Consider the following 25,378-nt stretch of genomic DNA (forward strand, 5'->3'; position numbering starts at 1 on the left):
TTGATTCTCCTGCATGCATGATGATATCATTACTTCGGATCCCGAATCGAGATTTTGTAAATGTTACTGTCTTGGCTTTTACTTTGGCTGTGTTGTTTATTTGTTTGGATGATGTTTACACCAGATATTGCTACAGGTATACAATTGCGGAACTATTCTTTGTGAAGCCGGGCGATAAGTTAAAAGAGGAGCCCGACAAACTCCAGTGTCGCGTTATCCTCGTCCCAGACATCTGGACGCTTATGCCAAACGAAAGTGAATGGGAGCAAATTAAAGAGACGTACAAACAATTTGGAGAAAGCAAAGCTATGGAGCTAGAACCTCCACCGCCTCCGTCGCCAGAACCTACTCCAGATACCACCACTACAACATCCAATGACCAGGAACAAGAAATGCTGGCTTCCGCTAGTGTGAACGAACAGATCTTTGATAAAGTTATGGACTCAGCGGAAGATCAAAGCAATGAAATGGCTGAACAAGCCGATTCCAGCTCTTCTGCAAATGAAGACAAAGATACTCCGCAAAAGGCATTCAAACATTACACTTAGCTTGCTCATGAGTTCAAACAAACGTCTACCTATTTAATTATAAACACACACCATGTTTGTTCGTGAGAGTTTTAGGGCCTCGAGGACTTCTGTTTCTAGGAACTGAACCGCTCCAAAGCGGCAATCTAATAGTCTTTCGATAAATAACGTCCTTGTTGTCTCATAATTAAGAACAGCTCGATCTATTCCCGATGTTTTTATAGTTCCCGATTTATTACAGGTTGTTGTTAGTGAAATAATTGAGTTGTATTTTTTAGGAAACCAGTGGCTCGGCAGGAAAACAAGCCTTGACACCTTCGAGTATGAAAGTAAGTGTTTGCACCTATTTTTTTTTACTTTCTTAGAATCTGTATGCTGAAGAATTAAGAAATTCGATGACATTTCTAGATCTGTTGGAGCTCTTTGATATTCTCTGGTCTCATTGATCTATGAAGCATGGTTTGACGGTAAATTAGAGCCTTGTTTATGCCCAAACAAAAACGAGCAATTGTTGGAAGTTGAGTTGAACCTGTTTTTCTAAGTCAGCATGAATAGTTTTGCTGCTAATGTAAATTTCCCGGAATTTTTGAAGTGCGTATTATGGATCATCTCGTTCTCTAAAGTGCCGTCGGTGTTGTTTTTCCAGATAACTCGCTAGTTTAGAACTTGACTGATAATATCGTCTGGTATAAGGAAAAAACTACCTCAAAAATATATATCAATTGCCCTCGAACGAAGTTTGAAGCAATTATTGTAAACGACTTTTTTATGCAAAATTTTTTTGTAGCCGTTTTGACTGTTCGAGTGAATTTTGCGCCGGTGACTTTTTGCGTTTTGCGGGATCTAAAATTCTCTCTCATTCACTATTTCAAACAGCTCAACTCACTTGGTGGTAATTTAATGCTAAAATTCAGCTGAAAATTGAGCCGACATTGTTGTCATCTTTTTCTTTAAATCTTGATAGTGGTATATAGTAGCCTCTAATGACGTCATTTGAAGCCCCCCAAAGAACTTCTCCTCAGGCTATGCCCCCCACCCCCCGACTGGAGCAGTTTGCAATTGATTAGAGCTCGCACTGGTCGTTCGAGAGCAAGGCTTCCACGTTAGTCAGTTATTTTGGTGACATTTTGAATTGAGCTAGCTTTATCTGCTCTGTGCCAATATTCTGTACATTGTTATGAACAGGTTCTCTAAGTTAAGAGGTGATCAATGGAGTTATTCTTCAAGTGAATAACTCGGCTGTGTAGTTCAGCGATTCAAACGAGTGTAGTTCGACAAGATTGCTACCTCCTAGATTTTTAATTATATCGAACGGACTTTAAATCAATTCGTGTAAATGTGTGCATTTTGTTATTCAGCAATTTTTGGCGAGAACGTTTTGACTATTTAAGCCTGAGAAATCAATTGTCTGAGCGAGTCAGGTAGAGCGTTACTAAGCTCTGCTTGAAAGTTTCAGCAAACCAGTTGAACTTTTTAGGCAGATTTTCATGCTTTAAAGGGTGTTTCTAGACCGACCCCTCTTTTGTTTGATAGCGATTCCGACGGCAGTGGTTTATGTTAGTAGCCGCCGTCAGCATCTCAGCGTCTATCTTTTCGTCGCTCTCCTTTTCTGATTCGTTTATAACTGCTCTTAAACGAAGCTTGTGGCAGTTAAATTAGTCCTGTTGTCTTTTTGCGATTTTTCGCTTGACTGATTTTTCGTCTGACCTATTTAACTTACCTTTCGTCCTAAAAAACGGCATTAAAAAGTAACGCGCGGGGACGTTAAGTTCTATTAGAGCCTTACATGTTACCAGTCTCTAAGAATTTCTTTCGCCAAAGTTGTTTCAAGGAGACCAATTTAAAGCAAAGGGTGGCTCTTAAAAATTTGGCGTCCCCAGTCTCCCCCAGCCACCTCCAACACGTCCCTAATCCACCCCCTCCACCTAGTGGTTTGAACCCCTTCCCCATCCTGCCCCCACCCCGGGCAGTACTAGTACGAGCGGGAGCTTTCTGGTTAAAAGCTGTTACCACACTGAAAACCGGCGATTCTAATCTTTTCATAAAAACCGTACAAAAGTTAATGCTGAATTTTTAGCACTGTACTAATTAAGAGCACGGGCAAACGGCATTGAAGGTCTAAAGTTACTTTTTATTATAGCTGTAAGCTGACCGGAGCTATATTGCGTTGCTCTTGGTTTTTTACAATTCAAAGAATTTGAATTGTATTGGGGCGTTGTCTTTTTTTTAATCTGTTCACACATTTTCATTATTTTTGAAGTCAAATTGGAGTAGTGATTTTGGTCACGCCGAAACAGGAAGTGGAGCGAAAAAGCGAGTGGTTTTGTGGCGTGAAATTTTTTCGCTCTGAATTTAAAGTAGAGTGAGGGAACGGTGATTGAACAAAAATTCGCTTTCTCGCTAGTGGTTTTTTGTTCACATGCGGCAATTTCACTTTGATTTTTACTGTTTTTTTTTTCAATTTTTTGGGTCGGATTTTTTTCTAAATTGTTTTCCCAATCCGTTCATTGTTCATTTTAGGCCTAGTTTTTTTGTTTGAACCAAATTTCAATTTATCGCTGTTGTTTTTTTCACATCGCTATTGGTTTTTTTTCACACATTTTTACATTGATTTTCTGATCCGTTATTTTTAAAAATGGTTTTCTCAATTCACTCATAGTCCGTTCTGGCTCTGAGTTGTTGTGTAGTTAATGAAAATTCTTTGAACTGTACGTCAGGAGTTGTCCTGTTATGTTTTTTTTTAATTCGTCGTCTCCATCGATGATTCTTACGACCTGGCTGCTTGGAATTGACTTTTTCAATGACTTGAGTGACTGCTACTGCTTTGCAGTTAAAATTTGTCTGCGTTATGTCATTTCTGCTTTTGGGTCGATTGCATGACTTACTCACTCAAAAAAATGACTTCTGAACTCACTTATGGATCTTTGTTTTATGAACGTTTACTAGTTAAAGATCAATAGTGTGCAGCTAAGTAGTGCCAAACTTATACGCCCTAACACGCCAGAGTTCGTATTGAGTTTTTAATTTCGAAAATCAATTTTGAAAAGCCTTTAGAGCTTTTTCCTTATGGACAGTTTGTGTATCATAAAAATGACAGTACGTATCTAACCCAAAAAATCTAATCGTTTACTAAAGGACTTTTGGTCAATCTGCCTGTCTTGTTTTTTTAGTTGTTTCAATTCATGGAAGGCCACAAGCGTCTATCGCGGCTTTTTTGGCAATCTGCCGGCTATTTTTGTTCACATGCGGCATTTTGACATTGTTTTTCTGTTTTTTTTTTAATTTTTTAATCGTGTTTTTTAGAAATGGTTTTTTCCAATCCACTCATAGTCCGTTCTAGGTCTAGTTGTTTGTTCAGTCAATGTAAGTTCTTTGAATTGTACGTCAGGACTTGTCCTGATATGTTTTTTGCTTCGTCGTCTGATGCTCTTTTTTGTTTTACATTTGTTCTGGATCATTCTGTCTCGTCACTGTTATTTTGGCCATGTGGTCTTTTTAATGCAATTTTTTAATTGAACGATTTTTCGTCTGACCTATTTGACTTTTCATCCTCAAAAACGGGATACACAAGTAGCACCCGGAGGGTATCGAGTTGCCGAGCAGCTCTCTTAGAGCCTTACGCCTTACTAGACAATTTCAAGGAGGGATGGGCGAGTCTTTATCTGTAAAATTTTCACCCCCCCTCAATCACCCCCCCCCCCCCGTTACCCCCAACACGTCGCATCCACCCTTCTCTACCTGGAGATTTGAAAACCCTCTCTTCCAGTCCCAAACGTTTGACCCCCAATCACTCCCAGCCACTTCCCCAGGAATTTGCCCGAGGTAGTCGGTTATTTTTTGGCTGTTCGAACTACGTTCAAAAGAGACGTTCATATTTACGCTGGTATTTTTGTTGCAGGTGCTAAGACATTGAGCGCACTCTTTTGACATGAAAAAGCATCTTATAGTCAAATTTAAATTGGTTGCACTAAATCAATTAAAAGTCCTCCCAACCTAATCATGGCTGCCCCAATCGAAGCCCAAAACCTCTTTCATTCCATTTCCGTGCCCAAGGCCGACACCAAGCCGCTGAACTAAAAATTGAGCTATCAGTTTTTTAAAAACATTCCTGTAGTTTTAGCAGGGAGTTTTTTGTTATTCGTTATGCATGTGAGATAATTTTAGAAATAATAATGAACGACTCTTCGAGCCATTTCTGGTATTCTACAGGCTGTTTTTAGCTGAAGCAAGTTTGTTCATGACTTCGAACATTACTTTTGTTTTCGAACATGACTTCTGTTTCAGAATGTTGACTTCTTAAAAGCCCCTCCTCACTATCCAAACAACAGACACCTCACCCCCCCTACATCTCCTCCCCCGCCACCTCACTAGACGCCCAAATCACCCCTCCCCGACTGCTCCCTAGCCCCCACCCGTATGTTGTCCTATGTTTTTTGTTTCGTAGCCTGAGGCTCTTTTTCCGGTTTACATTTGTTCACACAGCAAAGCTGAAAAGGTCAATTTTTCTGAATTACTTCTTCCTCTCACGTTTGCGCGCGTGACGTCATTGCTCACTCTCTTAGCAAACGTTTTTTGCGTGAGGAGATTTTGATCACAAGTAGCTTACTTCACTCAATAAAATGACTTTTGCACTTTAAATTTAAGTTTAATTTGAATTTATTTGAGGTCAAAGGATTTGATATGTGCAGTAAAGGTCCCTAATAAGAGGCTTCTGCGGGATGAATTTTAACACGCTTTATTAATTTATCGCTGAATGTTTTTTACCTAGCTGTTTGATTTGCGTTGATTTTCAATTTAGATCTGTCTCTGTTTCTATCTCTATTATACGGCACGCAGGTCTATTCTTTCGCAGCTATTCCGGCAATCTGCCGGCTATGTTATATGACCGCAATTTATTTTATTAGGGTTTAGTAATATTTGGTCTGTTAAATCAATTTTCACATTTTTTAAATGAGCTGTGATTGCTAGTATCGGGTCTTGGTTTCGCTTTTTGTAAATTTATCCACTAACCAACAAAGAGTTTCCCTGTTGTTTTCTTTGTCTCGCAATAAGCCTGGTTTTTCACTACCGGTTTGCTCCTTTTTGTTACTTAATGTGTGACTTTATTGAGGTCTAATTGATGACCTGTTCCAACAATCTGTGTCGATATGTTATGAGCGGAGAGCGACTTCTATGAGCGTCCAGAATTTAATTTAAATGAATTCTCGCTGTTCTTCGCCGTAGAAATCGATTAAGTGCAAAAATGCTGAAGATCTCGTATAATCACCGCTTTTGTTAAACAAAAACAGTTCACAGGCAACGAATTGTCAGGTTGATGTTGGTTTTTAGCTAAGACAGACTGCGGTAATGTAGAAAATTTAATTGAGTTTTTGCTAGTCTTTTTTGAAGATTGTGAAAATACGATATACATGTTATGCTCTTAAACTATACGAGTTTGACTCAAACGTTATTGTACAAAGGAATGAGGAAATCAACAATTTGACTTTGTTTTAACCGTTAGAAATCGAAGTTAAGTTCACTGTTTTGTGAATGAATTATTAGCTGAATTGAATAATGTTTTCCAGGTAACAGAATTGAAGGCTGAACTGGCAGCACGAGGACTGGAAACAAAAGGATTAAAACCAGCTCTGGTCCAGAGATTAGAGGAGGCTCTAGCCAGTGATACTGACAAGTCAGGAGATGATATTCTCGCAGAGGCTCAAGAATCGCTTAAGTCGACTGAAGAAACGCCCATGGAAGAAGACACGAACGTTGAACCCAGTAAAGATGAAGAAGCTGCTGCAGCTGCCATTACAACTGATAAGGAAGAAGAAACAGGCGCCTCCGAAGAGACGCCCGACCAGGCTTTGGGGGATGAATCTGCATACGAAGTGCTACTCCGTAAGTCATCGCAAAATTTGTGCATTATGGATAGATAACTGATGTTAGTCTTAAAATCTATCTTAATTTGAAAAGCGTGTATCTTCAAAATCTTAATCTTGTGAACTTTCTCATTAAACTGTGATGGATTAATAGATATTGTTTGACCTGAAAGAGAAGTTTATTGCGTTAGAGAACGACCAAATGTAAATTGCCTAAGCAAGGCTTTAGGTAACTTGACAAGAAGCTGTAATTTTCCTACTTAAATTTGGCTAAAGAGATGGAGCCTTGACGAGCGGGAAAGAACAAGAGACAGGGTTATCGAAAGATACCCAAGTTTGAAAGCTAAAAACAGTTATTGTAATGGTTAGCTCACTTTTCTTGCAAGTAAGAGCAGATGTTGATTCAATACTGTTCAATGTTCGCAGTAGTTGTGCGAGCTTAGACAACCTAACAGATTATATTGACGAGGGTCGAGAAATGACTTCTGTCGGCTTTCACGAGATCTACGGGGTCGATTTGAGATACTAACTAAACTCAATTTGTTCCCCGGAAAAGAATATAATCATAATGATTTAACCGAATCTGAACCTAAACATTGATTAATTGTTCTAAGTTTTAAAGGAACGAATCAGTCTGTATTCGATAATGCTGTGCTGAGATTTTACTGCTCTGATATTAAACTGTCGAAAATGGTTATCTAAGTAATTTTAATCATCTCTCGTTGCGACAGTCTTCAATTGCAGTTTGGCGTTAGTTATGCAGCTGTTTAATAGCAACGAGAGTTGATTAAAAACATTACCACATGGTTGTCATCGCCCTCTTGTAGTTATTGAACAGCGAGTTTGATAACTTTTCGATGGCCATAATAAACGTGTGTTAATATTCATTCTTTTTAAGCTGACGAAACTGAAGCATTAGACGATGCTGAGAAAATAGACGATATCACAAGTGAAGACAAGAAAGACGTTGATGATGACAAGGAGAAAACGCCTGCTGACGATTCAGAAGTGAAAGATAAGGACACGGATGCTAAGGGCGTGTCTGAGTTCCTGAAGGAAAAGGAGGATAAACAGAAGGAGGAGGCGGACAGGTTGGCCAAAGAGATCAGAGAGGAGAAAGAGAGAAAAGAGAGGGAGGAAGCAGAAGCCGCAAAAGCCAAAGCGGAGGCTGAGAGAATCGAACAAGTGCGTGTTTTCTCTTCACCATCAACCGCTGCTCTGGTTGAGCTACATTAAACCATAGATTTTTTATTTAGCTGCTTAACACGTTTGCAAGAGACAAGATTTTGATTCTTTTGATTTTGAGGAGCATTTGAAGGCAAACAACTAAAAAGAGAATGGGATATTTTTCCAGCATTGGGTTGAAAATAGTCTGCACTAAGCTATCAGGACAACAGCCGAAAAGATTCTAAAGTTTTTACAAACCGGAGAAAAAGAATTATCAGCAGGTTGCGATTTAGGCTATTTGCTTAACGGGAGCATAAAGAACCAACCATTAGAGTGCCTTTCTTTTGTTCGGAATTTTCCGGGAAAGTCTATCAAACCAAATTTTTGTTTATAGTATCCTTCTATATAAATAGATTTCTCATCAAAGGGTTATTTATAATTAAGTTTCATCAAAGCTAGGTTGTTAACAGGAACGTAAGGATAAAGAGGAGGCTGAAAGGAAGGAGAAATTGAGGAAAGAGAAACAGCAGCAGATCAGAGACATGTATCAGCTACCAGAGAAACCACACATCATTGTACACCCTCCTCTGATCTCCAACAACAGTAATAGTCAGACAACAACCAACTCCAAATTGAAGACTGTCTCTTACAGTTCACTATTGGACAAAGTGCACGCTGAGTCAAAAGAGGACGCCTTTACGGTAAGCCAAAATTAATCTAGTATATTAAATGTAGATCGCACTTGAGAGCAAAGGTTAACAGCGGACCTATCTTCACATGTTTTAACGATCCTTAAACATGCAGCCTGCACAACCATGCTTAAGCTCCTGGTCTGCAAATGTTTTTGTGCTCATTAAGCATGCAGCCTAGCAAAAACAATCGAAACAGAAAAAGCCATTGACCAAATTTTTGCGTATGTAGTCAGTTCAATAGACAAAAGCAACAGGCGTCGGTAGCGCAAGATATTAAACTATCACAGTGACACATGGGTTCATGGTGATAGGTTTAATCCCTTGCGCTACCGACGCCTGTTGCTTTTGTCAATTGAACTGACTACATACGCAAAAATTTGGTATGTAGTCATGGATTCATACCCGAGTAGGGGCGGAAAAGGATGCATAATTTACTGGGGAAGATTTTGGAAATTGGTTGTCTTTTTCTTCTGTTCTTCATTTCTTTCCTTTTATTCGTAATATATATCTTTCTTTCGTTCTTCATTCCCTCAATATTTCTTCAAAGAGCAATTGACATTATGTGTCACTATGATTAAACTCCTAATTTTCGCATGTTTTAAAGCTCCTCAAACTTGCAGCGTAACGTAGTACCTGCGTTTTGAGACGCTTTATGCCACCATTTAGGATTTCGTTATCTGAGCAAAATTTGCCGCTCCTTAAACTCGCGACACTGCAAAGGCAAAAGTAGTTTTACCAAAACGTTGCTGCTACATAGTGGAATAGACGTAAACATTAGGGAGGGGTGGCGTAAGCGGTAAGACCTATGGCATTCAAACGAGGGTCAGGGGTTTGAGCCGTGGTTGGTGTTTTAAAAACCATACTTTGATTTAAACCTATTCTATTAAATGATTTTCTCGCAATGCTTTTGCGGGCCTGCAAGTATTTTATAAAAAATGTTAGTCGCCCTTGAGCGCAATGGTTAACAGCGCTTTTTTCTTTATATGTTTTAGCGATCCTTAAACATGCAGTCTACACGACCATGCTTAAGCTCCTGGTCTGCAAATTTTTGTGCTCATTTAGCATGCAGCTTAACAAAAAACAAGCGAAATAAAAAAGCCATTGACCAAATTTTTTTGTATGTAGTGAGTTCAAATGGCAAAAGCAACAGGGTTGGTAGCGCAAGGGATAAGACCTGTGACTGTCAAGCGGGGGACATTAGTTCGCACCCGAGTTGATGCAAAAAATGACTTGACCCAAAAAACGGGTAATTGTTTTTCATTTACTCCTGTCTTTCTTTCTGTTTTCTCCTCTTTAACTCTTTTTATATTTCTTTGCTATGAATTTTTTTCATTCTCTCTATTATATTAATTGTAAGTCGCAATTGAGTGCAATAGTTATCCGATTAGTTATCTGCACAGGTTTTAACTGTACTTAGAGCTACAGCCGAGTGTAACGCATGTGCTTTTAGACCGCGCTATGCCGCCATATTTAAGCTCCCAATTTGCGTATATTTTTGCACTCTTTGAGCAAGCCGCATACCGAAAATACGCTAGACAATTGGCAACCTACTTAAAATTTGCGGATTAGAAGGTGAATCTCTGTGAACAATGGCATCTGTAGTGTAAGGATTAAGGGCAATGACTGTTAAACGAGGGGTAGGAGTTCGAGTCCGAATTGGGCGGAAAAACAAGAATAGTTCCTTGGACGACAACTTGGGATGTTATTTTTCTCTTTTTTGTTTCTTTTATTTCGCTTCTTGTTTTCTTTTCTTATCTTTAGTCAAATTTAGGCTTCCACTCTGCACATGTTTTGCGGTCGATAAGCATGCGGCATTGCTAAAATAGGCGAAGCAATATATACATTGATCAAAAAACTGATGTAGAAAGAGCAATTGACATTTTCATTACGCATCGGTAGCGTCCAATTTAGTGCCAAAATAGATGTTCAGTTCTTGACCCAAAATAGGTAATTGTTGTCTTTGATCCACTCCTGCTTTCTTTTTCATCTTTAAATCTTTTTTATCATTCTCTGTTAAATTATTTCCTGTCTACTGGTTCTATTAAATGTAAGTCGCACTTGAGCGAAATGGTTAACACCGCTCCTAATGCCACATGCTTTAACTGCCCTTAGAGCGGCAGCCGAGCTAAACACCAGCGCTTTAAGACGCGCTTTACTTTTGTTTTTGAGCTCATAATCTGCACATGTGTTTCCGCTCATCAATCATGTCGCATAAATTGGCGGGCCAATAGAGGCATTACCAAAATATTGTTGATATAGAAAGAGCAATAGTCAAATGCAATTGGCATCGATAGCGTAGGCGATGAGACCTCTGACTCTTAAGCGAGTTGAATTGGTTCGTGCCCGAGTGATTGTCGAATATTGTTACTTTTTTTTGACAAAAAATAATAGTTGTTATCCACTCCTGTTTCTTTCTTCCTTTCCTCTTCATTTTGTATTTTTTTTTAATTTTCATGATTTTCTTGCAATGCTTTTGCGGGCCTGCTGTTTTTTTAAAAAATTATTTTAGGCAACGATAAGTTTAATGAATGTATTCATGCTTATATCATAAGGGGGATGCTCATCTCTATACACGAGTAAAATTATTGTAATCCCTAAGGAGTGATGTATTTTTTAGTATCTTAGAGATTTTGGAAATCAAAGATTTGCCGAAGAAAAATTCTTTTTTAATAGCCGCGAAGCGCTAGTCAGCCTAGTCTATTATTTGCCTTCTTTTGCCTTTTTTGTTACGACCATATGACGTCACGATGATTTCAAATCTGCTTTTTGTGCTCAATCATTCGTTCAATTTGAAATAAGATCGGTTGCATCATAGCAACAGGAAGGGTCTGATAGCCGAGTGGGCAGTGCTTCTGGTTTGGGATCGGGAGGTCCATGATTCGAATCCCGGCGTGATCACTTGCTTTTCCACCCGCCTGTAGATCGAGAGCAATTCTTCAGACATTAGTCGGTTTGTTTGTAATTGTGTCTTTTTTATGCAAATTTTGACCGTTTTGCTTTTTCTTCTAGAATAGTCTTTGATTACTTGGGTGACTTTTTCATCATGCTTTTGAGTGGTTTAAATTTCTCTCACTCCGAAATAAATTTTGTTGTTCAAACAAAACCGATCGTTAGAGAGTAAATGACAAGGTCCTGATAGCCGAGTGTTAATACCTCCGTCGAGGTGACGGAGTCGGACTCAGGAGTTTGGGGTTCGAGGCCTACCTTCTGATGTTCCTGCACCCATAAGGAAAAAGTTACGCCCCGCCTGTCATTCAAGAGCAATTTTTCCGACAATAGTTGGTTTGTTCTCAACTTTAATTCAGGAAGATAATGTCAACTTAGTGTGTCACTACTTCAAGGTAATTTTAGCGCCGCTAATAGAAGTAGCAATCATTTTAAATCAGATTCTGAATTAAAAAGTAACATACCAGGAATTAATAAAAAGCAGTATTTTCAGTCTGTTTTTACTCTAACCAAATTTGTTGTAATTAATTTAGTCATGTGGTCTTTTTAATGCAATTTTTTGATTGCCCAGTTTTTCGTCTGACCCATTTGACTTTTCATCCTCAAAAACGGGATACACAAGTAGTACCCGGAGGGTATCGAGTGGTCGAGCAGCTTTCTTAGAGCCTAACGCCCTACTAGTCGACGATTCACCAAACTGTCTTCAGGAGACATTTTCAGGGAGGGAAGGGCGCGTCTTTTAAAATTTTGACCCTCTCAATCACTCCCACGTTACCCCCAAGACGCAGCATCCACCCTTCTCCACCTTGAGATTTGAAACCCCTCTCATTCAGCCCCGAACGCTTGACCCCAAACCACCCCCCATCCACCTCCCCAGCAATTCGCCCGAGTTTGTCGGTTGTGTTTTTGGCTGTTCGAATTACGTTCAAAAGAGACATTCATAATTACGCTGGTGTTTTTATTGCACGTGCTAACGAAGACTTTGAGCGCACTCTTTTGACATGAAAAAGCATCTTATAATCAAAATTAAATTGGTTGCACTTCATCATTTATAAGTCCTCTCCACCTAATCATAGCCACCCCAACCGAAGCACAAAACCTCTGTCACTTCCCTGCCCAAGCCTGACACCAGGCCCCTGACCTAAAAATTGAGCTATCCGTTTTTTAGAAACATTCCTGTAGTTTTATTAAGGAGTTTATTGTTATTTCTCATGTATGTAAGGTAGTTTTATAGAGATAATATTTAACGACTGTTCGAGACGTTTCTGGTATTCTACAGGCTATGTTTTTAGCTCAAGCAAGTTTGTTCGTGACTTGAGCATTTGACTTTTGTTTTTGAACATGACTTCTGTTTTAGAATGTTGACTTCTTTTTAACATCGGACTTGAACTGTAGCTATCTTACTAATAAATAGCAATTAGGAACTGCTCATAATAATCAATGTCAATAGGGCGTTTTGATGCGTTTTCCCTTAAAAGCCCCTCCTCCCTATCCAAACAACAGACACTTCACACCCCCGCCCCTACATCACCTCCCCCGCCACCTCACTAGCCGCCCACATCACCCCTCCCCGACTGCTCCCTAGTCCCTGCCTACCACCCGTGGTCATCTGCAATAGTTATAATTTTTTCATCCAATTCTTTGGATCGTTTTTCAAGACTTGTCTTGCTATGTTTTTTGTTTCGTCGCCTGATGTTATTTTTCCGTTTTACATTTGTTCACACAGCAAAGCTGGAAAAAGTCAGATTTTTGGAGTGGATTATTTCTCTCAATCACGGCATTTGCGAGCGTGGCGTCATTTCGGATTCTTTTTAGCTAAAGGCCGGCCGTTTACGTGATTAGCTTTTTGTCTTACGTGACTTACTCACTCAATAAAACATAAGTTTACTTTGAAATAGTATAAGGTCTAAGGAACTGATATTTGTAATAAAGGTCACTAATGAAAAAGTTTGTGGAATGAATTTTAACAAGCTTTATTATTTTATCGCTGAATGTTTTCTACATAGCCTTTTTGAGCGGCGTCGATAACTTTTTCAACATATCTGTATCTGTTTTTTTTTCCTAATATACAGCACTCAAGTCTTATTTCTTTGGCAGCTTTTCCGGCAATGTGCCGGCTAGGTTCTTAGTGATGTCTTTTTGCCCAATATCTCCTGTGTTGTCTTTTTTCTGAACAACGTCATTTCTTTAAAATGTCCATTTAATTGAAAAAAAAATATAATCTTTTGTATGTGCTTACAAGATTTTAGATATTTTTCTGAGTCGAGTTCTGTGTCTGGTGTAAAATGCATCTTTAAGTGAAATTGAGGGGCTACGTTTTGAAGCACTTTTTTCACATTGGTATTAGGTGCATATTAGTTTATCAAATCACAAAGAACAGCGCTATTAAAGCTCGAGTGAACTCGTTGTTACAATTTCGTATTTAACTCTGACTGTCCGCCAGTTTTACATGCTCTCTCTATCCCTCAGCGTTCCCTTGCACCTGTGAACAAGTTATCACAAGCTCTTGTGAACGAATTTGAGCTTGCTTTGGTCTGATGGTGACTCGCACAACTTAGCTGTTATGTGAGGTACAACTAACGAACCATGATAAACCTCTAAGCTTATCTATATATGGTTCTATTCTGAGTTGAGCACTTAAATTTTGCCGATGGGTAGGTTTGTAGTCTGCTTCATGCTCAGTGCAATGGTTGCGATCGTTTGTTTCAGCTGGAAGTATTTGCGGAGTGTTTCTACGAGATGTTACAGAGAGACTTTTGTTACGAGGTCTACAGGGCACTGGAAGATGCGAAAGATCCAGAGGTGGAGCGAAAGAAGGCTGAGATGGCCAGAAAGGAAAAGGAGGCCGCAGAAGCCGCTGAGAAGGCGAGACTTGAGGAAGTTAGCATGTTCACTTTTATGCTTTCATATTGATAATTTCAGGATTAAAACGTCGGTTTTAAAAGTAAACAAACCTTGCATTCATTGACGTAACTCTAAATCTTTTGAAGAACTCTTACAATCCAATCAAAAAGTCGAAAGATACGTATATTTTTTTCTACCTTGCTCCGAATATAAGGGGTCATAGCCACAAAAACTGGGGTGTTAGAGATAAAAACAAGTGACTCTATGTAGATAATCGAGGCCGTTGAACAGAATTTTAGATCTTCGACAACCATTTTTGCGTTTCAGGAGGCCAGACTAAAGAAAGAAGAGGAAGAAAGAATTGAAGCAGAAAGAAAAGCAAAAGAAGAACAAGAGCAGAAAGAAAAAGAAGAAAAGGCCGAGTCTGAAGCACAGGAGGAAAGCATGGTTAGTCTAGAAGAATCCTTTAATTGCTACAATTTTGAGTTGAAATGTATCTGGACTAAGAGCAGATTAGCATATGTATTTTCTGGTTAGTTTTATTTTTTTGAACAAAAACATCTTCCTAAATGCAGCTGCCTCATCAACCACTCACTAACTCACTCACTGGGTAAATATAACTCAAAATCATATTCCTACACAGACCGGGTTATACGATCAACTTTTTTTAAGGAGTCAATTCTGTAAATAGTACCGTACATTAGAGATTGTAAATAGCCTACAAAAATTATTAGCTGAAGAATGAACAAAATTCGAAAAAAAAATCCATAAATCTCTCTCATTTATTATAGATGCGAAGCTGTAAGCTGAGCGGAGCTATATTGCGGTGCTCTTGGTTTTTTGGAGTTCAAAGAATTTGAATTGTATTGGGGCGCTATCTTTTTTTTTAAGATCTGTTCACACATTACACATTTTCATGATTTTTGAAGTCAAATTGGAGTAGTGATTTTGGTCACGCCGAAACAGGAAGTGGAGCGAAAAAGCGAGTCGTTTTGCGGCGTGAATTTTTTTCACTCTTAATTTTAAAGTAGAGTTAGAAAACGGTGTTTGAACAAAAATTCGCTAGTGGTTTTTCGTTCACAATACGGCAATTTCACTCTGATTTTTACAGTTTTTTCGATTTTTCATATCGGATTTTTTTGTAAATGGTTCTTCCAATGAGTTCATAGTTCATTCTAGGCCTAGTTTTTTTTTGTTCGAACCAAATTGTCATTTCTCGCTTGTGGTTTTTTTTGTTCACATGCTTCATTTCGACATCGTTTTTCTGTTTTTTTTTTATTTTTTTGATCTGATTTTTTTTAGAAATGGTTTTTCCAATCCAGCCATAGTTCGTTCTAGGTCTAGTTTTATGCTTAGTCAAAGAAAATTCTTTGAATTGTACGTCAGGACTTGTCCTGATATGTTTTTTTTCGTTTGCGTGATTAATTTTTATCACACGTGACTTACCTCACTCAAAATTGACTTCCTCACGCTGAATTTGACTTATTTTCACCTTAATTCAAAGAAATAAGGTCAAGTGAATGTGTATCACTCTAATTGAAGGTTATTTGAGTGCAGTTAATAGAAGAAGCAAAATATAACGTCTCAGCATTTCATAAAAAGATTTTAAATCTGCTTCTTTTACTACCGTTTTGAGACTGCAGATATACGAGGCTCTTGTCGCTTTTTTCTGGCAATGTGCCAGCTATATTATGAATACTTTTGAGTTTTCGATCGAAGTTTGCATTATTGTGGAAGTTCCGGTACCTTTCATTGCTAATTTCCTTTTTAATGTCATGTCTGTTCAACTTGATTATTCATTGGAGTGTTTTTTAAACTATTATTGTATATTTGTTGACGCTCAAAAACTATCATATTGACCCAAAGGTTGTAAGGTTCTTGATTTTTCTCGAGTTAACGAAATGTTTTCCTTTGCTATGCAAAACAAATTTTGACAAGCAATAAATTTTCCAAGACGGTCAACTTAGAGTTTGGGATAAGATGAAGAAGTGATCTGATTTGTGTTCATTATTTTCATTAGTATGAACGATATCTTATACAAATGAACCCCTTTGAGTTTTCTGGAGTCCTTGGAAACTTTTTTTCTTTCAACCGTTAGGTTTTCATCAAATGAAATCAAATTGTTTGACAGCGATATTTTCTGACTGGTATGTAGAGTATCTTTTGGAGAAACTTTAAATGCTCTGAAACAATGTTTGTAGCAACTATATCAGTCCATTTTGGTCCTTTTTGTACGGTATTTGACTCGATCAATTTTTTGTCTTTCCACTTCTGGAGTTATTCACGCCTGACATCTGGATTTTTGCCAGATCTAGTAAACTGCACTTAATTGGCGACGGCTGACTTTGAAAATTCAATTAAATAAAAAAGGCTTCCAAATGGGCTCTTTTACTTAGCTGAATTAACTACAATTTTCGACTGAACGTCGAATTAGAACGCTTTTTGACACTTCTTTCTGTTATTTTCACTTTTTCCGTTTCCATTCCGATATGCCTATAGCAGATCAATTTTCCGTTAATTTGCCGGCTATGTTTTGTGCGTGAATTTTGATGACAAGATTTGACTCCTTTTCGAAATGATTTTTCCTCTTAAATAGCCGCGTCGCAGCTGTTATTGCGCTCCCATTTTCTGTTTTTTAACTTTGTCAAACAAAAATTTGTTTCCCTTCACCTAGTTTTGACGCCTCTTCAACATCTCTTGACTTCTCTACCTTTTTCTGCCTTGACTCATTCCGCTCAATCTGCTTTTAAAGAGCAGTTACCCAGTTGAGCAATATAAAATGAACAGAGTTTACATCGAAGAACTAAATGAAAAATGGAAACGGAAAAGACGAGTTTTAGAATCCCGGTATTTGTTCATTTTTCTAATTTGTTGTTGTTACCAGGTCCAATGCTTATGGTTATTGATACGAATCCCGCTATTGGATAATTAAGAAGCCTCATATGCATTCTAATTGAAGGTTATTTGAGGGCAAAATTTGTGTAGCAATTATATTAGTCCTGTGGTCTTTTTAACGAGATTTTTTGTCGGACTCATTTGTCTTTTTATCCTCAAAAACGGGATAACGGGTAGCGCTTGGTGTGCATTAAATGCTCTTAGAGCCCTTAACCTTACTATGCTCTAAGAATTCAATTCACCAAAAAACTGTTTTGAGGAGGCAGTTTTACGGTGTGAAGAGTGGTTGTTACGCACTGATTTTTAATAGTGATCCTCGTGGTGTTATTGAGGTTTATATTTGAAGTAATTAACTTGAATAATTAGCATTTTACAAGGACTTATTTTGGTGTTTCACAGTGCGATTTTTAGCAGATATATTTTGAATAAAATTAGCTAGTAATAGCCTTTTATTGAGCGGTTCAGATGCGTGATATATCCACTAGTTTGCCTTGCTTTTTAGTGTTAATTTAGTCGCTATTTCTTCTGTAACTAAGTTTACCAAACTTGGAGTTTTTTCAAGAGAATTTCCAGTTCAATCTTTATTTATTTTTAGCAAGAATTGTTTAATAATTTTAACAAGAAGTTTCTCAAGTTTATCAAGTTTTATGAGATGATAGGCAACTGATTGTCAGGCTGGTTCTCCGGTGTTCTGCTGATAGTGGGTTCCGCAGGACTGTGCCTTCAGTTGCATTGGTCCTTCGCAAATATTTACTGATTTACAAGTAGGGCGATTTTCGGCTTTTGTACGTCTCTTGATGTTTGTTAAGTACATATACAAGTTCCGTATTAGCACCTACTTTATCAGAATAATTACTTCACCAAGTACATAATCTCTCATGAAGTTATTTACTGATTATGTGAATTCATCATCAAGAAACTCAAAAAAGTAAATATTGAGGCTTTTAGGCACTTGAAGTGTTTGCTAGTAAAACTGTCACTCTGCGGTTGTTTTTTGTAAACATAAACAAATTAGAGGTTACAGGCCTAGATGGAAATGTTAGCTATAAATGGCCTTGAAACTAACTGAATATTAATTAATATAAAGCACTTAATTATGGATATTTTAAGGAATATCATCACGTAACTATGAGGGACGAAATAGGGGCGTGACACTACCCGACTTTATGAAAATTTTCCATGAAAATTTTGAGAAGGAACTGGGTTTTTACAATTTTTCTATAAAACGTATAATCTGCACGAGTATAAGGATATAAACATATTTTTGTTGGAGCCACCCAATTTATGTTTTCTTAGAAAAGTGTTTAGGAACGAAAGCATTTAAGTTAAAGACAATTGAAGAAGTTAAGAGAAATAAAGTTTAAGTTAAGACAAATGCGATAAAGGTTAAAGTGAGGAAAATTAAGACAAGATTAAGAGCTTTGAAGGAACATTAAGAATGTGAAAGTGCGCTAATGTTGAATAAAGAGTGAGAACATAAGATAAAGTTAGGATTAAGAGGAGACATTGAATTTGCACTGAAAAGAATCGTGGTTATTTCTTTGAATAATGGCACTAAACTTGATGTTGGGAAAACACATATGGTCGAACTGAATGGATGATTTAAAGCACTGGTTTATGGTGTGGATTGGAGAACTAGTTTGAACTTATAAAGCACTGATTTATAGAACTTAATGAATGAAGGGATATTTTAACTGTTAAAAGAATAATACTTGTCGAACTATATAAGACTTTCAAGAGCTTAAAGCATACTCTCCTCTCGGGATTGAGCTTGATGGTCCAGTTCGTGGTCTGTGTTAAATCGGTCCATGGTGTTGAGTGATATGGTAGAAGTTGCAGGCATGGAATTTCGTCGTTGTCGTTTGAGGGTTCCAAGTTCTTCTGGAGAGATGACTGTTGGCGGTTGCTTGAGTTGTTTGGCAAGAGTTGTGACTACATCTGCTTTTAGATGTTTGGGCACGGAAACTACTGGGTTTAGCGGTACATTGGTTCCGTTAAGCTTCATGAAATTTGGTACCATTCTTCGTACAAAGGCTACTTTATGGTATAAGAACATGAAGAGAATATGTAACGCTAGATTTCCGATAAAAACAATAATGGTTAATGAAAGGGAAAGTTTGATCGGTACGTAAGATTCAAGTTTATCAATTAGTGCTGGCTTGAATGTCTTCATTTCAGTGGTAATTGGCTTTGCTATGGCATCTAGTGACTCTGTTGATAATTTTCTGTTCGAGTAAATAAATTCCGTTTTAACTTTCTTCAATAAATCGAGATTTGCTTCGGTGGGAGAGTCATATTTCGGAAGTTCATGTATGTTAGGCACTGAATCAATTAAATGGGCAAGTGGATCTGGTAATTTAACATTAATTCTGGTTGCTGGAAGGTACTGACAACTTTGTAAATCAGCTCGAATCTTAATGTTGTCACTGAACATTGTATGTCCACATTTTAATGTGATTAAACAGATGTTACAACCTTTGTGAGGAACATTGATGTGTCGGCCATTTTCGTCCATACCAATCTCACTAAGGGTATAATCACTTGAAGCTGATGTTAGGAGCCAAATTCCGTATCCAAGGTTCTGTGCTCGTTCTGGGTTGGGTAACACAACCTTCTCTGTATCACATACTTTCAATGCTGAGATTGTGTGGTGAAACTTGAGGGTTGCTAGACACGAGGAGAATCCTAGGTGGGTTTCTATTGTCTCATGACAGATTCTGTATCGTGGCGATCCAAGGCAGTTGTCATACTGAGCTTTCGTCAATACTGTGGTTTCCATCTGTCCTTCGGAGATTGCTAAGTATTCTCCCTCTATCACATATCTTAAGGCGTCTACGGAGTCCTTTTGAGGCATAGGGATTACTATTGCACGATAAACTTCAAGCACTGTCTAGCTAGAGGCTAGGGGAATGGCTAGTGTCAGTAAAAGTCCGTCTTCAACTGTCGAAATCTCTTGTACTAATTTCGCATCGTAGTACGAAAGTATGTCAGTCATGGGTATTGCCAAAGTTAGACGATCTGGGGCGTTCTTTTGGCTGTCATGGACTGCATCAAGAATCTTTATCAAAGATTTAAGAGGTACTAAAGAGATTGGAAGACGTTTGTCAAGCAAAGTAGGAATGGCATTTATAACATTAATTCGAAAAGAATATAAGGCTGCTCTGTAACTTTTAATATCTGCATAAAGAGTAAGAAGTAATGAGGCTGCTGTATCAAAGTTAAAGTTCAATTGTTGCTGTGATAATTGAATTTCCATACAGGTGGCTAGTGCATTCAGATTATGGTCTACAATTGCAAATTGTTCCTCTACTAGTTTCCAGTTTCTGTTCTGGTTTTCTTGCATTTCGTTTTGAACTTTGTAAACCTTTGCAAGTTCGTCAGCAACTAGGAAGAATTTCTCATCGGTTTGTGCGCCGATTTCCATTACATAGTCATTGAGGCTGTTGAAACTGTTGGCTAATCTGTCGATGTTCTCAGCATTTTGGGACGTTCGCTGACAAGATCCGAAGATTCCTGTAATTCCACCGCATCCTCCGCTACTCATTGCGATTCCTGGACCGAAGAGTCCAATTCCAGCAACTGCGGCTGCTATTGCAAGCGGGGCGGCTCGTTTTTGTCGAGTGTGAGGGTCTTCTTCGACTCTAGTAAGGAGTTTTTCAGTCTCGTTGCACAATTTTAGGACTTCAATTTCGGCTTCTTTGGTTTTATTGAGTATTTTCGTGTAAAGCCAATCAACATTGAAGGCAGCTGTTTGGTTCCGGTAAGTAGTGCTATGGGTAAGGTTGCAAAATTCCGATTGCGTGATCCATTTTTTCGAGAGTTCATTAAGTAGAGTCTCTACTTGTTGTCTGATAGTGAAATTATAGCGAGGAAACGGTACTAAAAATTCCACATTTATGAACTTTTCGGTAATCAGAATCTTTCCTTCTTTATGGAAGATGATGCCTTTATCCGGAGCTGCTTCTGTATTAATCGGGGTTTCAAAAGTGGGGCCGAAAAGTAAGAGATTCAACACAATTGTGAGTAACATTTTCATATTTCAATAATATCGACTATGTTTCAGGACAATCTTCTACTGATGTGGCTCTTCTGAGTGTTTCAACTGGCTCTATTTGGTCTTCCGGTGTTTATTTGCTCATTTAGTTACTTTTACTCGGGCTTCTAGATCTAGTTTTCTCAATATGGCACTTGTTTATGTGATGTTTGTTTATTTCAGGTGTACTTTACTTTTAGGTGATGTGTGTATTTATTGATATTACTACTGAATATGGTGTTTAAACATGTTGAAGTGTGGTTATTTGGTTGAATGATGGGTGTGTGATGGTGGGGGTATTGGTTGGGGGGGGGTCGAATTATGCAGTCTTTACATGTTTTTTCGAGTTTTTCAGATTATTTTGCCCACAATATTGCACCATGTGCTTTAATATCACTGTTTCTGCCATAATTATTGGGTGCTGTGTGAATGGGACCAGGTTTGTTGGAAGGAACGCTGTTCACTGGTCAAGATTGAAACATCCAAAGTGCAATATGACAGCAGTAGATGATATAGTTATTGATAATGGGAGTGGTGGTGGGACTGAGTGGTGGATTATTATTATATTAGTATTCTTTTTATTATTATCATTAGTATCTGGATTGTTGGGAGTGTGGGCAAATCGAAGGAAGAGGAGGAGGGAAGTGGGAAGATCAGGGGAGGCTGTCGAGGAAGATTCAGTGTGACTTATTAATTATTTTTATTTTATTTAACTATATTAATAGTTGTAATATTGTGTAATATTAATATTAATATAACTGTGTAAGGACTATTGGGACTGACTTTAATATTGTAGTTTTACATGTAATATTGACTGGTGCTACTAATATACTTCGTACATGGTGCTAGTAATATGGTAGTAATTAATATATCAAGACTTGTTTTGTGGGGGGGGGGGGGTTGAGGATATAAGTAGGGGACAAAAGGAAGAATTAGAGAGGCGTAGTAAATAAGTGACTGCTAGTGAAGGGTGTAATTGTGTGTTCAAAGCGTTGTTGTGTGTTTTGCGGCATGTGTTATTAACTATTAGTGGTCATTATAGCATGGTATTTAAACGTCCTTGGCATTTATTGCGTAATTTGTTCTGTTTGTGTGTTTTTTTTCCTGTGATTGTTCATTTTTGACTTAACACGTTAACTTTCTGCTTGCTTAATAACTAGTTTGACTCAATTTTTTAAACTTTCAGATAGTTATTGTGAATCATGGATGTTGCTCAGTATAAGGATTTTCTGACTTTCTTGCGAAGCAAGTCGTTGTCTCAGTCTGAATGGATGTATCCATCATTTGTTCGGTCATCTGAGGAGCGACGAGCTTATCGGGACAAAGCAGAACATATGGTACTGGGGACAAAGAACGTGGGAACATCAGAATTGGCCGTACATCGGGAGGTGTTGATGTACAAAGTGGAAGTGAAGGTGGGCAGCGAGATGCAAGTTCAGGAAAAGGAAATTCCAACTCAGCAGATGGTGTCTCAGGAGTTGGCTTCGCTTCATGTTGGGTTTAGTGCTTCTGCAAAGCACATTACTCGTGTGAGGTCACAATTCGATCGCCTGAAAGCTGCTGGGTTCTTCTTTCCACGGTCAATGGGAGGACTGCAGGCCGCTGTTGAAAGGTAATTGCATATATTTATAATAACTATTTATATTTTTATTTGTTTTTCTTTAGTTTGTGTAGTATTTGTAGTATTTTACTAGTTGTGAAGTGGTGTATGCTTATTGTTTAGAGCTAATCGTGAGTGTGTGCCATGTTTCGTGAAGAAGATGTTCGGCAAAGAGGTGCACTGCACTTTCTTCCGTGCAAATCTTCGTGCAAATGTGTGTGCCGAATTGGGGTACGAGTTTTACAATGACATTTATGCTGAGCATGTGGACATAGTGTCATTCAGAACTCCAAAGTTGCTTGGTGCGGCTGGTGTGAGGGCCGAAGTTGGTGGTCTGTGTGCTCTCAGTGCTCTGTACTACACATTAACTGGTCGGAAGTCAGGTATTTGTTGTGTTTTGTCGCAATTTTCACTAAGTTTATTACTTTAATTCACATTTGTTTGGTTTGTTGCAGACAAGAAGGTTCCCAAGCATAATGTTCGCGCTCTACGCTTGGCTATTGTGGCCAAGATGCGTTCGCATGGATTCTCTGAGCTTGTAAAGGACCAGTTAGGGTACTTTGTGTCGGAGTATGAGATTGCTGAGAGTGAAGATAATGGGTCGTTGGCCGAGTTCTGGGTAAAGTTTTATCGTAATTACTGTGAATTTTGATATGTGCATGTGTAGGTAGGTACTTTTTGAGGTTTTGTTGTTTAGTTTGTCGGTATGGCTTCTTTCCTGGGATGCAACGTCAATATTTATTGGCAGTATACTGAGGAAATGGGGGGCGGCTGGGTGTGTTACAGGCATTCTATCAATGCTAAAGCCACCGCTCCTGCTGTACTGATCCAGTGCATCGGGAAATTCATCGACAATGAGTATCGGTACCATTGTGAGCCAATTGTGGACTTTCCAAAGTGAGTATTTAACTGTTTTTGTGAAGATTTATCGTATTTTTCATATAATTTTGAGGCTTTTTGTGTATTATATTGACATTTAAACAGGTTGGACGATGCTGAGCGGTACGTGACTCGTTCTACTAGGACAAGGGGTCAGTCCGGTCAGTGTACTAGTGGTCGTGGTACCGTAGCTGAGGATAGCGCCGATGAGAATTGACTAGTGTCGGTGCAATTATATTCATCATGTAGTTTAGTTTCATCTATAGGTGAGTTTTTACTTATTATTTGTCAATTGTAGCTTTGTTAATTGGATTTGACTGTTGAGACTAGCAGATGTGAAGTGTGTGAACGTGTGGTAACATTTTAATTGCAGTGTGTGACTTTATAATGACATATTTGTGAAAGTGAAATTTTGGTGACATAACGACTTTTTTGATTTTTGGGCATTAACTTTAATTTACTTGTCAATTATTGATCATAGACTGGTTCTAATGGTTCTAGATACTTAATCGAATTGTTAGCAGCACTTGTGTATAATTTGAACTAATTTGGAAGAATATTTGGTACTAATTTTCACATGTAATTTTTTCGTAATTTTGGTGATTTTTCCGCATCAGGGCTGGTGTGGTAAATATGTGAATTTTTCAATTTTTATTAAACTTTGGGCAAATTTTTTGGCTTGGCCCACTCAGTAGACATCGGTGGGGAATAACTATGCAATAAATTCAGGTTTTTGGACACTTTTGGGTCAACTTTTTTACTGATGTCTGAAAAAACGAAAAATGCGAAAAATTGAGCCTCCAGCGTCACTCAATTTTTAAATTGCTCCAATCGGGCTCAAAATTGACAGATCGCTTCAGTGGCTTGAAAAACCCTGCAGCGCAAAAATTTGGTGCAATTTAAGAGTTTTTCGCAAAGTTATGATTGTTTTTGTGATCTGAACCTGGCTATTTTTGAATCATCAAATTTCGGTCTGAATAAGTTGTCACTGTTCATACATTATCGGTATTGAATGGTTAAAATGGTACTGCCTGTGCTTGGTACTAATGTATGTTACTGAATTATAGGGTTTGAAGCTATTTATCGGGTCAGAACATTGATTTTTGCGTCCAAAATGCTAATTTTCAGGCATGATTTTTCCACTAATTGAGCTTCTTCGAGACATGTGTCAGTCTGGTGATTCTCTAGTGGCCTAAATCAGGTGCTAACTGTTGTTACTGATATCTGTGGCTATCAGGGGTAGCATTTTGGTAGGTTTGGAGTTCATTAACTTAGGTTTTATACCAGTTTTTCTGTGAAATGTACTGAATTTTTACTTGTGAAGCGTCATGTTTGGTGCATAAGTTGACATAGATTGAAAATAATTGATTTTTGACAGAAATTGTGGGTCATACTAGTGAGTACTATGTTGGTAGCAACTATTGGTGCAGTTTGGTGCATGATTTGACTATAATATGTTGACTTTTTCACTTTAGAATTTCGGACCAAATTTTGTGAAATATGTGCAATTTTCGATTTTTTCACTTTTTCAACATTTATGAATTTCTGTGCGGTTGTATGGGTTTATTGGGCTTGGGTAACTACTAGGGAGACTGAATATTGGATATGGGCTCATAATTCGGCTATTTGATACTATTTTTATATTCTAAATTTGGCTCTGTTTTGACGAATTTGAGAAGAGTTTGGTAGGCTTCAGTTTTTTGCTATTATTTCAACATTTTACTTAACAATTTTCAATATTTTTGATATGGGCGTGTAGAGCTTGAGCATGCGGATGTTTTAAGCTAATAATATCAGGTTTTCGATCAGAATTATAATAATATCAGTATTTTGGATTTTATGAACATGTTCGTGAATTTTCAAAAAGTCTCCAAAATTGAGGGGCCCAGCGTCACTCAATTTTTAAAATTCTTCGATTGAGCTCAAAATTGGTG

General features: G+C 38.1%; 1 protein-coding gene across 1 annotated transcript in view; it reads left to right on the top strand.

The window, feature by feature from the left end:
- Nucleotides 1-25,378, top strand: part of LOC142356608 (uncharacterized) — a 52,877-nt gene that overhangs the window by 13,140 nt on the left and 14,359 nt on the right. Inside the window, exons 9-15 of the mRNA XM_075408477.1 lie at nucleotides 137-527; nucleotides 806-856; nucleotides 6,092-6,407; nucleotides 7,287-7,573; nucleotides 8,026-8,256; nucleotides 13,903-14,073; nucleotides 14,365-14,484. Coding sequence (XP_075264592.1) covers nucleotides 137-527; nucleotides 806-856; nucleotides 6,092-6,407; nucleotides 7,287-7,573; nucleotides 8,026-8,256; nucleotides 13,903-14,073; nucleotides 14,365-14,484 — 1,567 coding nt within the window. The remainder of the gene's footprint in view (nucleotides 1-136; nucleotides 528-805; nucleotides 857-6,091; nucleotides 6,408-7,286; nucleotides 7,574-8,025; nucleotides 8,257-13,902; nucleotides 14,074-14,364; nucleotides 14,485-25,378) is intronic.

Source organism: Convolutriloba macropyga, chromosome 2, assembly GCF_964194025.1.
Source record: "Convolutriloba macropyga chromosome 2, txConMacr16.3, whole genome shotgun sequence".
In the NCBI taxonomy this organism is placed as follows: Eukaryota; Metazoa; Xenacoelomorpha; order Acoela; family Convolutidae; genus Convolutriloba; species Convolutriloba macropyga.